Source organism: Macrotis lagotis, chromosome 3 (genome assembly GCF_037893015.1).
Source record: "Macrotis lagotis isolate mMagLag1 chromosome 3, bilby.v1.9.chrom.fasta, whole genome shotgun sequence".
NCBI classification, from domain to species: domain Eukaryota; kingdom Metazoa; phylum Chordata; class Mammalia; order Peramelemorphia; family Peramelidae; genus Macrotis; species Macrotis lagotis.
The window spans coordinates 8,938,544-8,954,771 of NC_133660.1; the positions used below are offsets into that span (position 1 = coordinate 8,938,544).

The window sequence follows — 16,228 nt, forward strand, 5'->3', positions numbered from 1 at the left end:
ATCTACATTAAGAGTTCATAGAGCTTGGAATATAATATTCCAGAAGGCAAAAGAGCTTGAATTACAACTCAGAATCAACTACTCAGGAGTGGCTAGGTGGTGCAGTGGATAGAGCACCAGCCCTGAAGTCAGGAGGGCCTGAGTTCAAATCCAACCTCAGACACTTAATAATTACCTAGCTGTGTGACCTTAGGCAAGTCACTTAACCTCATTGCCTTACAAACAAAACAAAATAGAATCAACTACCCAGCAAAACTGAACATATTCTTTCAGGGGAAAAGGTGGAAATTCAATGAAATAGAGGACTTTCAAACTTTCCTCATGAGATGACCAGAGATGAACAGAAAGTCTGATTTTCAAGTATGGGGTAAATTCTGAGGGCTTTAATGATGTTGAACTACATGTATTCCTGCATAGGAAGATGATACTGATAACTCACATCAATTAGAGTTGTTAGAAGGAGCATATATAGACAAGGAACAGGAAGGAGTTGAATATGAAAGTAAAATAAATTAAAAAGATGAAGCTAAGGGATGAGAAAGGAAAGGAGAGGTAGAATGGGCTAAGTACTTCACATAAAAGAGACAATGGAGTGGAAGAACAGGGAAGGTGGGGGGGAGTGAGAAGCTTTACTCTCATGAGAAGTGACTCAGAGAAGAAATAACATACACACTCAACAGAGTGTGGAAACCTATCTTACCCCAGGGGAGCAAAAGGATGGGAGAAAGGGGATAAGGGGAGGGGTATATAGATGATAGAGGAGAGGGAAGATTGTGGGAGAGGGTAGTCAAATACAACATATTTTTGAGGGGGAAAGGGTGAAAGGAGAGAGAGAGAATAGAATAAAAGGAGTTGGGGGGAAATAGGATGGAGGGAAATACACCTAGCAATAGCAACTATGGGAAAAAATATTGAAGCAATTTCTGTGTTGGACTTATGATTAAAGAATGCTATTTATTCCAAAGACAAAGCTGATGGTGTCTGAATACAGGCTGAAGCACACTTTTTTTTCCCTCTGACTTTTTTTTCCCTTGAGGTTTCTCTTTCTTTGTGGGGGTGGGGATTATGTTTACTTTTACAATATGACTATTGTAGTAATGTGCTTCATAGCTATACATTTTTAACCTACACCAAATAGCTTGCTTTCTCAATGGAGGGAGGGGGTGGGAGGAAGAGAGAGCATTTAGAACATCATATTTTGGAAATAAATGTTGAAACTTGCTTTTGCATGTAGCTGGGGTAAAAAAAATTAATTAAATTAAAAAAATAAAAGATTGTCTTTTTCAGGAGAAGTTTTAGATTGGTAAAGTATATTTTTAGTATATTTATAGTATATTTGATTGGTAAAGAAAATTTTCAAGTTCTTCAAAGCAATTAAACCTGCTTTCTTCCTCCTGGGATCATCTTGTTCTGGGATCAACTTATGCATTTTCTATGTCTGTCCAAGAGGTTTGCATGCATGCATGCATGGGTATGTATGTTTGTATGCAGTAAACCTATCAATAAACAAAAATAAAACTCTTTTTATATATCAGATATGCTAAAAGAGTTCTCTGTCTCTTAAGACAGTCAGAGAGAAGCAGAGGGACAGAAATGGAGAAAAAAAGAAAAGGACAAAGGGAAAGAGGAAAAGATAAAGGAAGGACATGGAGAGAGATGCTTTACAGATAAAGAGAGAAATAGGAGAGAGAATGAGAACATACAGGAACAGGGAGAAATTGAAGTAAGAAAATTTCAAAGAGAAAGGAAAAACTGAATTAATGGAAAGAGAAATTGATGTGAGGGGGGAAAAGAGAAAACTAGAGAAAAAAAGAAAGAATTAGAAGAAAGAGAAAGACATGAGAGGGACAGAGAGACACAGAGAGAAATTAGAGAGAGAAGGTTATGAGAGAGGGAGAGGAAGGAAAGTGAGAGAAAGAGGGGAGGAGAGAGAAGAAAGGGAAGGAGGGAAAGAGAGCCAGAGACAGAAACAGTCAGACACACACACACACACACACACACACACACACACACACACACACACACACAGAGAGAGAGAGAGAGAGAGAGAGAGAGAGAGAGAGAGAGAGAGAGAATTACAGAGTGAGACTAGAGAAGAAAAGTAGAGAGAGGGAGAACACTAGATGAGAAGTCAGAAGTCCAAAGATGAACATTGTAAAATTAGAAAATGACACAAAATTCAGTTGGCATAGAATTTCTAGGTTAGAAAATCTTACTCTTTATAGTCCTCTGAGTAAGATGCTTCAAGATGCTACAACATTAGAAGCATCTACTGACAGGTGATTTTCAGATTATCTTGCTCATGAACTTCTAGACATAAGACCCTAAGTTCTTTGTGGGGGTGATGATACCATAGATTTGTCTAAGAAAACTGTCAGAAAAGGAATAACTGAGAAGAACCTGGAATAGTATATTGATAGTTACACTGACAGTTACAATTGAGGCAGATTATGGATCTAATACCATTCGAGAAAGAACAAGACTCAGAACTGTTAACCTACTCTTGAGCTCCGAATGAAATTCAGTCCTTCTGTTGTACTTGGGTTAGCTGTGCTAGTGGGACAGTCCCAAGCATATTGGTTCCAAATTCATTGCTGGAGGGAATTTCTTCTTTGGCAGTGCCTTATACCAAGGAAACTCAGACCTTCTCCTAAAGGAATTAAGAATTATGAATTTTGGTACCTTGACTCGAACTTCATGGGCTTTTGGTGGGGCAACTTCTATTTCCTCAATGGAAAGGGGTTGGTTCAGGCCCCACAACACAGCAGCTTTGCATTTAATCACCTAGAAAAACAAGAATATATTCACATGACATACCTACCCACAACCCCTGAATAATGCGAGCCTGGGAAAATTCAATGCAAGGATCATTCTATCAGGGTGAACTGTTGAGCTAATGCTCTTCCGAGCCCAGAATTTTTCCACACATTTACAAATTTAAAATAGTAAAATTACTTCCTTTGGAGAAATAACTGTGTCCCAGGAGGTTGAGGACACTAGAATGAGAGTGATTTGGAGAAAAGAAAAAAAAACTTGCAGTATTAAAGGAACTTATGGATCTAAAAGTGAAGTAAATAGATTGCAAATTAGAAATATCTTGAGAAAACTGAACTTGGGAGCTGACTCCCAGGGAGGTTGATTTACCAGATGATTCCTTCTTTATTGTATCATACTGCCTGAGGTATGATACATTATTTCAATTAGATTTCAGTTAGACATCACTTGTACAAAAATATTCATAGCAGCCCTTTTTAGTGGTGGCAAAAAAATGGAAAGATTTCAATTAGAAATTCTTTTGGATAAGGGGGACACTTTTTTAAAAATGCAAATACTGGACAGGTTAGAGAAAAAGCAGCAATTGACCTGAGCTCTCCCCCAAAACCCTCCAAATAGCTGTATTCAATGGTCTATAATAATTCCTGGAGCAGAAGAATTTTCAAAAGGATGAGGTGAAAAGATTTGGCAGTCAAAGATAATTTAAAAGGTTAAGTGAGAATGAAGCACAGTCCAGTGCAAGCTGTCTAGCATAGTCCCAACCCAGCAAAGACCCAGCCCCAACAAACCAGGAACCAACCTCAGGAATCATTGAATCGGTAGATGTAGTAGCTGCTTCCAGAACTCTCAATCCACAGAAGGTAAGGGGGTTGGAAGGTGATTACAGGGACAGCCTTGCTAGCACTGAGGCAGGACTCTGCTGCTTTGCCCTTACTCTGATCTGAATTTTAGTTTTGGGTGGCAATCCAAGAATGAAGGGAATATTAGTATACCAATGTTTGTGGTCACTCATAGAACAGAGTGCAGGTAAACACACCTCTCCTAACCTCACACTAACTTGAAAGAGCTGAAAACTTACAACTCCTTAGAAGTATCTCTGAAAATAGTTACACAAAAATTCTGAGATTTGGGACGATGTACTCTCTACCCTGCAATCAGAGACTCACTTTATCAAAGAGTTAAAAGTCAAGAAATAGACTGGAAAAAATGAGCAAACAATAGAAAAAATTGTGACCATAGAAAATTATTAAGTTGACAAGGAAAATCAAAACACACACTCAGAAAAGAAAACAAAGTCAAGGTTTCCACATTCAAAATCTCCAAGAAAATATAAATTGCTGTCAGGTCAATGAATAGCTCAAAAATGAGTGGGAAAATAAAGCAAGTGAGGTGGAAGAAAGTGATGCAAGAAAGTCTTGAAAAACAAATTAGCAACTTGGTAAAGGAAATTTAAAAAATAGTGAAGAAAATTACATTTAAAAAAAACAGAATAGGCCAAATGGTAAAAGAGGTACAGAAAACCAGTGAGGAGAAAAATGTATTGAAAAGCAGAATTGGCCAAATGAAAAAAAAAAGACACAAAAGTGACTAAAGAAATAAAAAAAAGAATTTAAAAAAACTGCTTGGCCAAATGGATAAGGAGTTACAAAAACTTACTGAAGAAAATAATTCCTTAAAAATTAGAATTGAACAAATAAAAGCTAAAAGTTTTATGATAAATTAAGAAGAAATAAAGCAAAACCAAAAGAATGAAAAATAGAAGACAATATGAAATATGTCATTGGAAAAAAATTGATCTGGCAAAAAAGATTTAGGAGAGATGGTTTAAAATATTTTGGACTACTAGAAAGCCATGATCAAAAAAAAGAGCCTAGACATCATCTTGAAAGAAATTATCAAAGAAGACTGCCCTGATACTTTTAAACCAGAGAGTAAAATAGGAATTGAAAGAATCCACTGATCACATCCTGAAAGAGACTGCAAGATGAAAACTCCCAGGAATAATATCATCAAATTAAGAGCTCCCAGGTCAATGAGAGAATACTGCAAGAAACCAGAAAGAAACAACTCAAGTACTGTGGAACTACATTCAGGATAACACAAGATTTAGTATTTTAGAATTACAACCAAAAATTGGCTACCCAGCAAAACTGAGTATAATCCTAGGGTGGGTGGGGGGACAAGGGTTCAAGGGGAAAGTGAAAGGACATTCAGTGAAATAAGTTCTTTTAAGCATTCTTGATGAAAAGCTCAGAACTGAATAGAAAATCTGACTTTCAAATGAGAGACTCAAGAGAAGCATTAAAAAGGAAAGGAAAATCATGAGGGACTTAATAAAATTAAACTATCTTCATTGATATATGTAACTCATAAAAAAACTCCCTCCTTAAGGAAGTTAGGAGTATATATAGACAGAGGGCATAAGTGTGATTTGAATAGGAAGGGATGAAATCTAAAAAAATAAAATTAAGGTGTGAGAAAGAGAAATACACTGGGAGGTAGGGAAAGGGAGGGATAGAATGGAGTAAATTATTTCATAAAATAAAGGCAAGAAGACTTTTACAGTGGAGAGGATGATGTGGGAAGTGGAGAGGGAGTGAGTCAACTACTTATTTTTAAATATCCTACTTTACTTTTTTGGTTTTTGAGGCAAAAGTGACTTGCCCACGGTCACCCAGCTAGGTAATTATTGAATGTCTGAGGTCAGATTTGAACTCAGGTCCTCCTAACTCCAGGGTCAGTGCTCCTATCCTTTGTGTCACTTTACTGTCCCAATCAATTATTTTCAAAACAGTTGGTTGAAAGAGGTAATAACATACACACTCCAGTGGGTAGAGATACCTATCTTCACCTATGGGGAAGTAGGAGGGGAAGGACATAAGAGAAGGGGTATGTGTGGTAGATAGGAGGACAAATTGAGGGAAACAGTAGTCAGAAGCAATATTTGACTTTTGAGGAGGGATAGGGTAAAAGGATAGAGAGAATAGAATCAAGAAGGGGGAAGAAATTCAATGGTGGGAAATACATTTAATAATCATAATTGTGAAAAATTTTGAAGCAAGTTTCTCTGATAAAGGTAATTTTTCTCAAATATAAAGAGAATTGAGTCAATTTTATAAAAAATAGGAGTCATTCCCTCATTGATACATGATCAAGAGATATGAAGATTTTTCAGATAATCAAAGCTGTCTATGGCCAAAGGAAAATATGCTCTAAATCACTAATTGGTTGAAGGAATGCAAATAGAGCCAATTATGAGATACCACTTTATGATTATTAGATTGATTATTAGAAGAGAAAAGGAGAATGATAAATATTGGAGGGGATGTGGGAAAAATGAGACATTAATGCCATATTGGTGGAGTTGTGACCTGATTCAACCATTCTTTAGAGCAATTTGGGCCTATGCCCAAAGGGCTATGAAACTGTGCATACCCTTTGACTTATCAGTGCCACCACAAGAGAAAAAAAAGGCAAAAGGGCCTTTGTGTTTGGAAATATTTATAACAACTCTTTTCTGGTGGTAAAAAACTGGAAATTGGGAGAAAGTTCATCAATTGAGGAATGATGGAACAAATTGTGCTATGTGATTGTCATGCAAAGTATTCCGTCCACAGTAACTATTGTGCTATAAGAAATAAGGAGCAGCATTCCATCAGCGCAACAATTGGGAACAATTTTGGGCTGTCTGCAAAGGAGAGTACCATCTGTATCCAGATAAGGAGCTGTGGAGTTTGAACAAAGTACAAGGACTATTCCCTTTAATTCGGAAAAAACCCCCCAGATGTCTTATGGTTTGATCTGGTTACCTCTGAGAATTCTGTTCTCTTTAAGGATATGATTTCTCTCTCATCACACCCAATTTGGATCGAGGTACAACATGAAAACAAAGTAAAGACTGATGGAGTGCTATCTGTGGGGTGGGGGTGGGGGGAGGGAAGCAAGATTGGGGGAAAACTGTAAAACTCAAATAATATCTTTAATAAAAATTAAAAAAAAAAGAAAGAAGGAGCAGGATGCTCCCAGAAAAACTTGGAAAGACTTAAGAAAGCTGATGTAATATGAAATGGACAAATAAAAGCAATGTTGTAAGATGATCAGCTGTGAATGACAGCTATTCTCAGCAACACAATGATCCAAGACAACTCTGAAGAACTTATCATGAAAAATGCTATCCATCCCCAGAGAAAGAAGTAATGATATCTGAATATAGAATGAAGTATATTTTTTACTTTATTTTTCTTGAGTTTTTAGTTTTCATCTGTTTTCTTTCACAACATGACTATGGAAATATGTTGAGCATGACTACTATAACATATATCAAATTGTTTGTCTTTTCACTGAGGGAGGTGGGGAGGAAAGAAGTAAGAATTTAAAACTAAGTTTTAAAATTGAAAGTTAAAATTGTTTTTACATGTACTTGAGGAAAAATAGAATAGTAGTTAAATTTTTAAAAATGCAAATATTATTTATCATTATCTTATCTGAGTGAATATATTCAATTAGCTTTTTTGCCTCCTACCTAGCACCAGGATTTTTGATCACAGTGGTGATAGATTTTTTGGAATCCTGAAGTCCTTTGTAATGTTGGATGATTTAGGTGGGGTGCTCTTTTTGGGACTTCTGTGGGCAGAAGCATGAATGACAACATTGTTACTAGAATACTGCCAACAAGATATCTGAGAGGTAGGAGTATTTCAAAACTCAGGTGGGAATTCTACCATAGATTATTTTTCCATTTTTTTTTTTCATTTTTATTTAGGGCAATGAGGTTAAGTGACTTGCTCAAGGTTGCAGCTCTAGATAATCATTAAGTGTCTGAGACCAGATTTGACCTGACTCCAGGGCTGCTGCTCTATCCACTGCACCACCTAGTTGTCCCTTTACCATACATTTTTTACCAAGGCATCATGGAATATAGGAAGAGGTACTTAGGGGAAATAATGATAGCATGCTGCATTGAACCAAACATTCAATCACTTGAAACTGGCTCATAGTAGATAGACACCATCAATGTCTTGTGCAGCAAGCCCTGGAGGTTCTGGGATGACTGATACTGAATTTCTAATCCTTACCCTCATCTTTTTTTTCCCTCCCAATTCTGTCTCTTGATCCATTTAAATAAAGACTTCTCACATTTTCTTCAGTCTGTTCTCGTTGCAACTTATTTCTGCCCATTATAGAAATATGGTATCTATAGCAACAGTTTGTACTGAGTGGTTAAGGGATAATGAATTTCTGGAAGTCAAGGATAGGGAACTAATGCAGCATTTTTTCGCATGACTCTCCATAGTTTTGATTTCTTTACTGGAAAGCTGCCTGTTCATACCTTTTACCCATTTATCAATTGGGAATTGGCTTGTAAACCAAGAGAAAATTGTCTACGGTAACAGCAAAATTGTTTTAAGAAGGACTTTGAGGAAATAAATGATTTTTACTCTTTTAAATATCTAAATTAACTGTAAAGGAGATAAGAAGAAAGACTCCATTTGCATCCAGAGAAAGAAATGGTGAATAGAAATATGTATAAAGTAATTTCACATATGCATATATACATACATATTCATATCTATACTTACAATTACACACTCATCCACCTATTTGCGTTTAATGGTAACCTTGTCTAAGGTTGGGGGCAGAGGGGGGAAAAAAAGAAAGAAAAAAATTCATATGATAATTTTGTTATATATTTAAAATAAATAGCAAGTTATACATAAAAGATTTATAGTTTCATGTGCAATCATCATTTTATTAATAATGTTATGGAAATGTTTATTTTGTTGCATAAAAATAAATAAATAATTTTTTTTAAAAAAAAAAAGATAAAAGGAACAAATGGACCTATATTAGAGGATATGGAGCCTTTAATTTTAGTGTCCCTCAGGGTCAGATTTCTCCAGAGAAGACAACTACTAGGCATATCTGAGCTACAAAAGCAAACCAACCCTCCAAAATCTAGAGTGACAATAGGGGAAATTTCTAAAAGATCGAAGGAGTATAGACAGGAAATACAGGGGTAATCAAATATCCAGTTTAGATCTGAATGCATTTTCAGGGTTAGTGTTTTATTGTTATCTGGTAAAAGAGTGGAAAAGTCAGGAAGACAGAGGATCCACAGAAATATTTCTTAAGGCAGGAAGTAGCTGCCCTGACATGAAGTCTTCTAAGTTATTTTGGGCTGGAAAATTGTTTCACTCTGGTTTTTTTGTTTATCTGTTCCTTTGTTTTTATGGATTGGGTTGCTCCAGAATTCTTTTAGAGGCTTGATTGAACATCTCAGAAGGAAACTGAGAAGAATCTGGGCAACTTCCTGCCCTCTCTCTGCCCTCTTGTTTTATCTTCCTCCCTCTCCTTCCTCCTCTCCCCACTTCTTTTTTTTGTTGTTGTTTTTTTGTTTTGTTTTTTTTGCTTTTTTGCAAGGCAATGGGGTTAAGCGGCTTGCCCAAGGCCACACAGCTAGGTAATTATCAAGTATCTGAGACCGGATTTGAACTCAGGCACTCCTGACTCCAGGGCCGGTGCACTATCCACTGTGCCACCTAGTCACCCCATCCCCACTTCTTTTTAAAAAGGATCCAATCAACAAGGTGGAATAGTGAATAGAGTGATAGTTCTGGAGTTAGGAGAACCTGAGTTCAAATCTAGCCTCAGACAGTAGGAAATGACACACCCCTTTACTTTCTCTGCCAAGAAACATCAAATAACTTCACAGAGTTGGATATGACTAAAGTGGCTAAACAACCAAAGATATCTAGTATTTAATGTGACTTTAAGTTCCTTTTGCTGATTTCTTGTACTTACACTGTTTGGGAAGGTGGTAAGAAGAGAGAACTTGGATTCTTTAAAAAAAAAAGCCCATTAGATTGAGTCCACTTACTAGCTAATTGATTTTAGACCATTTTCATCTTCAGTTTCCTCACTGGTAAAGTAAGGTCAATAGAACTTTCTGTACTTGTTTTACATGGTTGTGAGAATTACTTCTAACATCTAGGAAAGTTTTGTGAACTAAAACAATCAAAGATTCTTAACCTGAGGTCTGTGATTAATACATATAAATGAGTGTATTTCAATTTCCTGCCTTTCTTTGCTATTCTATTTAATGTTATATTATACAATTATGTATGTTATGCAATTCATATGATTCTGAGAAGGTTTCACTAGACTGACAAAGGCTTCCCCAAAACATAGCCTCTAGCTGGATTAGCAACCTCTTCTCTATTCACATGCTCAGGTAATGTTTTATTCATCTAAACAAGTCTTTAAAAAGAGATATCTTTATCTCTCATCAACTCACAGAATAATTGATAAAAATCACATCCTTAGATAACCTCATTGGCAGGCTCAGTGTTTTGCTGCTCTTGCAGGTTCTAACACAAAGAACTTGAGTTCTAACACAAAACCTTTTTCCGTTTTTATCTTTTGCATCTCATCGATAAAGTGTGACTCAAAACAGAAGTTGCTAATCTTCTAGTAAAAAAATATCATAAACCATATTCCTTTAGTTACTAGCAAAGTACTGCCATTAGGACCTCCTTCTTCATTGTGTACATAGTTCCCATTTTCATCCTGAAGCAATGAAATATTCTACCTAACATTTTTGCTAAGTACATTCCTGTCTAGATAGACCTCTTTTCTCCTGAAAGTTTACTTTTCTGAATTAATAACTAACACATTAAAAAATTGCAGTTACCCATCTCATTAGTTGATGATGAAAATAAAGAAATACTTTTCTTACTTTTCCTGAAGTGCTCATATTGCTTCTCTCTTGGTTCAGTAGACTGAAGTTTTCTGACTGAGGTCTAGACTGCCTTGTGCTAAGCAGCATACCATTAAATAATTTTTCTATTCAAAGCAATGTCAAAGAACATGACTCAGATCCTTTAAACATTCCTTCTCACTACTTGGTTCCACCCATTTGCAATGTAAAAGACAGCCAGCAACCATGAGATGCATATAAGGGAACTGAGGGCATAATCAAATAACAGTGTAGTGATGTAAGCATCTTTTTTATTTTGCAGCTGTATGTTGCCAAAACCGTTCAGATCATATCCTAGTAAATTCTAATTCTAGACATTTCTTCATCAGGTTGAAAAGGAAGTCATCATATATGGAAATAATTATTAAAAAATGTCCTCTCAATCTGTCTTGGTCATTCATCTAAGACCCACAGTGACTATAACACACATTGACCTCCTCAATCCACTCCCAAATAGGGAAAAGGAGATGGCGTAGGAAAATCTTTCTCAATGGAGAAAAATGATTAATGTGAGAAAAAGATAAGTGCTGTCATCTTTAATATAAAAAAAGAAGAAATATATTTTCCCTGTTAATCTCAACTTGTCTTTGGAACTCCTTGAGCCCATTGCCCCAATCTGGAGCCATGGCTATTCCATAAGTTTATTTCCCAAACTATATTTTGAGTGTGGAAAAGAAATATGTACTTACTTAAGAAGGTACACTGGCTAATATTGCTCCTCTTATCAATTTATAATTAATTTTTACTATAATAATATGTTCATCTGTTTAATTGCTGCTCTTTTCCTTTATCTTTTAGAATAGTTAATCACTGAATTCTGAGACTTGAGATAATTTCAGATGTTCCTAATTTTTTTCAAATTGGATGATGGTAAATAACCAACAAAGATGCCATTTGAAGATTCCCATATTTGGACCCAAATCCATTGGTGGAGAGGACAGAGTAAGGTGAATGACCCCCCCCCCCCCAACCATGAAATGTGATATATGGAATCATCTCAAAATTGCTGAGATCTATTGAAATTCTTTTTATCCATTAATGAATTTTCATGCTGGGTTACATTGAAGTTTACAAGACCCACACTGCCAGCAGAGCCACATTTTATTGAATACATACTCCGCTAACAAATCTAGGTTGAGTCCAGGAATCATGTTGGCTGATATCTGTTGACTCCCAAGTATTCTGCCTTCTTCAGAGATTTCAGTGTCTATTTCCTAGTCCTCCTTTCTACTCCCAGCTCTTGTCCATAAGTGAGGGGACTTCAATATATGTATTGGTCTTCCCTGTATCTTGACTTCTCAATTCATTCATCTTCTTAACTTCCATGACTTATTTCTTCCTTCCTCTTAAGTTTATTAAGTTAGTTGAGTAACCTGGTCAGTCTTGAGCTTCAAGAAAGTATTTTACAGCTGTTTAGATAGTGAATAGGAGTTTGAAGGAACCTGAAGCAAGGGGATCAACCAAAAGGGCAAATGATTCTAGGTATGATGTTAGGAAGGTCTATCCAGGGTAAGTCTGGAACTGTTGAACCTGGAACAAGTAGCACAAAACCTACCTCCTGAGATCCATTATTGGGATGAAGGAAAAACCCTGGGACAACAGTCCCAATCTGGGGAGACTACAGAATACTTGAGGTCCCATTTATAGAAATCATTCCCTGAGGAGAAAGAAAGAGAGGGGGTGGATCTTGATATATATGCCAGTATCTTCCATCATAGCCCAGATCATCCCCACCCTAATTACCCAATTGTTTACTTGTCTTTTTTGTTGAAAGTCATTCAGATTATAATAAGTATTTAAGCAAAAAAAGATAATGAAATTCAATACTTTGAACATCTTCAGTCATGTATAGAAAAATCTCCAACCAAAGAAGGATTAATAAGAAGAGTTGGTTTTTTTACAACTGATAGATTGAACAAAATAATCTTTAAATAAACAGTAAACAGCCTTTATCCCTAATATTCCTTATATGTCTATGTTACATGTTTAATGTTACATATAGGGAGACACATATAAGGGACTGGGTAAGAGTCTATTTCACTGCCCATTGGAAGATCTGAATAACAGGTCCAGGTCAAAGTCTCAAGAGTGGGACTGTGGGTGAGGGGAAGGACATCCTGGCCACATTACCAGAGCAGGGAAGAGTGCTTGTGATTTTGCAGATGAGAGCAGAGGCCAGAAGAAAAATGACCACATTTCTCTTTGGATAATACCCAATTGGAGGAACTGAAAACTTATAGGTTTCCAGAATTTATCTTTGTAAATAGCACCATGAAAATCCTGAAAGTTGAGACAGTGGTTCCACCACCCCAGGAACAGAGCCTAATGTTAAGAAAAAAAAATCAAAAATAGACTGGAAAATAATCTTTTTTTAAAAAAAGAAACTGATTAAATAATTTATTCCTTAGGTAAATCAAAAAATAAATCAATCATAGAACAATCACTAGTTTCATTAAAGGGAATGACAGCAATGAGACAACATACTACAATTTTGAGATACAGTCAAATCAGTACTTAGAAGAAATTTTATATCTCTAAATATTTAAATCAATGAAACAGAGAAAGAGCAATGAATTGGACATTCAACTAAAAGAAAACCAGAAAAGAATAAATTAAAAATCTGAAGTTACCAAATGAGAAATCCTGAAAATCAAAGGAGAGATTAATAAAATTGAAAGTAAAAAAGGTATTGAACTAATAAATAAAATCAGGAGCTCATTCTATGAAAAAACTTTAATAAAATAGATAAACCATTGGTTAATTTGACATTAAAAAAAGAAGAAAATCAAATTACCAATATGAAAAATAACAAGGGTGAATTTATCACCAATGGAGATGAAATTAAAGCATTGTCTGGTAATATTTTGCTTAATTATGTCAATAAATGGAACACTCTAAGCAAAATGGATGCAAAAATATGATCCAAGGATTATAAAGACAACCATTAGATCTGTAGAGATTGTTTTTTTAAAAAAGGAAAAAATACTTGAGAGATGAACATCAATTTTAAAATAACTGAACAAGTTGTGGAAATGGAATATTATTCTAAGAAATGATAAGCAGTTACATTTTAAAAAATAACAATTTAAATGTAATAAGAGAATATTTACAGAAATATAAATTTCCTAGATTAGTAGAAGAGGAAATAGAATATCTAAATTACTAATTTTAGAAAAATAAATTAAACACACACATATATGAACTTTCTAAGAAAAAAAGCACTAGAATCAAATGGATTTCAAGTGAGTTTTATCAAAGATAAACTAATTTCAATATTAAATAAATGATTTTGAATAACAAAGAAGGGATCCTAATGAAACAAACTTGATACAGATACCTAAACCAAGAAGAGAAAAACAGAGAAAGAAAATTATAGACCAATCTCACGAATGAAAATGGATGCAAAAATTTTAAATATTATACAAGCTAAGCTACAACAATAAGTTACAAAGATTATATACAGTATGACATGGGGGATTTACACCAGAAATGCAGGGATGCCTTAGCATAAGGAAAACTATTAACAAAATTTCTTATACAACAATAAAGTTGAAAAAATAATGTGATTATAGCAGTAGATGCAGAAAGAGCTTTTGATAATGTACAATACTCATTTTTATTTAAAAAAAAAGCTTGAGAGTATAGGTATAAATGGATTTTTTCCTTAAATTGATAGAATGTATTTACCTAAAACTATCAGCAAACATTTTTGAAATGGGGAACAAATGAATCAAATTATAAAAAAAATCTTTTTATGCAAATAAGGTCAATTTTAAATAATTGGGGAAATATCAAATGTTCATGGATAGATAGGACCAATATAATAAAAATGACAATTTTAGTTAAACTTATTTATATATCCAACATCATCTCAAATTATCAAGAATTATTTTTCTGATTTGGAAAATAACAAAATTCATTTGGAAGAACCAAAAAACCCCCCAAAACATAAAAAGAATTAATGGGAAATTGTTTAGTAGTACCAGATCTTAACTATGTTAAAGGAAAAAATTATTTAAATTATCTGACATTGGCTAAGAGATAAAAAGCTAGCTCAGTAGAAGAGAGTAGACATTACAACTTTCAGTAGTTAATAAAATAGTAACCTTATATTTGACAAGTGTAAGGACTTAAATTTTGTGGATAAAAATTAATTGATAAAATTATTGGGAAAACTAGAAAGCAGTCTGTCTGAAATTGGACATAAATCAATGTCTTCCAACATTTACCAAGATAAGTTCAAAATGGAAAAATGATCTCGATATAAAGAGAGATATTACAAGAAAATTGGAAGGACATGGAGCATATTTCCTGTCAGACTTATGAATAATTAAATAATTTTTGAATAAACAAGAAATAGAAAGAAATATGAGGTTTAAAATGAATAAATATAATTCCAGCTTCTGACTTGTTCTGGATTAATGAAAACATTCTTTATTAGAAGGTTCAAATGAAGGGGGCGGCTAGGTGGCACAGTGGATAAAGCACCGGCCCTGGAGTCAGGAGTACCTGGGTTCAAATCTGGTCTCAGACACTTAATAATGACCTAGCTGTGTGGCCTTGGGCAAGCCACTTAACCCCATTGCCTTGGGGGGAAAAAAAGGAGGTTCAAAGGAGATTAAAGTCACCTTGATACCCCAGGTAGGAAAAATGGACCCCAGTTCTATTTTGTTTGTTTTTAGAACTGGAGCCAAGATTCAGAGGGACAGCTGGGAGTATTCATATTTTTCTGCTAGGGTGAAATTCCAGAGCAAAAGCACTGTTTTTTGTTTAGGTTTTTGCAAGGCAAAGGGGTTAAGTGGCTTGCCCAAGGCCACACAGCTAGGTAATTATTAAGTGTCTGAGGCCGGATTTTATCTCAGGTTCTCCTGACTCCAGGGCTGGTGCTTTATCTACTACACCACCTAGCTGCCCCTCTGGTAATTTCTTGAAAGATATTTTCCAGGTTTTTGCATCCATTTTCATTTGTGAGATGTGTCTGAGGTCAGATTTTATCTCAGGTTCTCCTGACTCCAGGGATGGTGCTCTATCCATTGTACCACCCAGCTGCCCCCGGAGCAGAAGCATTTGCCAAGAATGTTTCATTACTCAATTCACTCTTGGTAGAACTGTGGTCTTATCCAACCATCTTGCAAACCAATCTGGAATTGTGCCCAAAGAGTTATTAATCTGCCTAAACCCTTTGTTTCCCAAGATGATTAGGGAAAAAGGAAAAGAATCTATAAGTTCTAAAATATTTTTAGCAGCTCTCTTTGTGGTGGCAAAGAACTGGACATGGATACCTATCAATCGGGGAATGGCTAAACAAGCTGTAGTATATGATTGCAATAGAATACTACTGTACTATAAGAAATGATGAGCTCAATAATGTTTAAAAAACCTGCATAGATTTGCACAAAATAATGAGGAGCAAAATAAGCAGAACCAAGAGAACATTGTATAGTTATATCAATATTGTTTTATTTTTAATTTTTAAAACATAAGGGTTCTTTTTATTTTAAACGTCAACACAAACCAAGAAAAGAAAAAAATTGTTATGTGCACAGCAGACTAGAAGGGAGGATTCAAAATATAAAGCAATAAATTTCCATTTCAAGAAAACCCATAGAACAAATACCACACAGTGTTTTCAAAACTGTCCATCTTCTTTGCTTCCTTGTAGATTTTCTTTTGTTCTCTGCTACGTACTTTTTACTT

At 35.1% G+C, this 16,228-nt stretch overlaps 1 protein-coding gene across 2 annotated transcripts in view; it reads right to left on the reverse strand.

The window, feature by feature from the left end:
- The window catches only part of LOC141517256 (all-trans-retinol dehydrogenase [NAD(+)] ADH7-like), a 31,386-nt gene extending 20,759 nt beyond the window's left edge, over nt 1-10,627 (reverse strand). The window contains exons 1-2 of one of the 2 annotated variants that reach the window (XM_074228088.1): nt 10,511-10,625; nt 2,683-2,784 (exon numbers count right to left, since the gene is read on the reverse strand). In XM_074228088.1, coding sequence (XP_074084189.1) covers nt 2,683-2,784; nt 10,511-10,600 — 192 coding nt within the window. In that variant the 5' untranslated portion in view covers nt 10,601-10,625. Of the gene's footprint in view, nt 1-2,682; nt 2,785-10,510 lie in introns of both variants that reach the window. The other variant, XM_074228089.1, reaches the window with a different exon arrangement.
- Between the last annotated feature and the right edge of the window lie 5,601 nt (nt 10,628-16,228).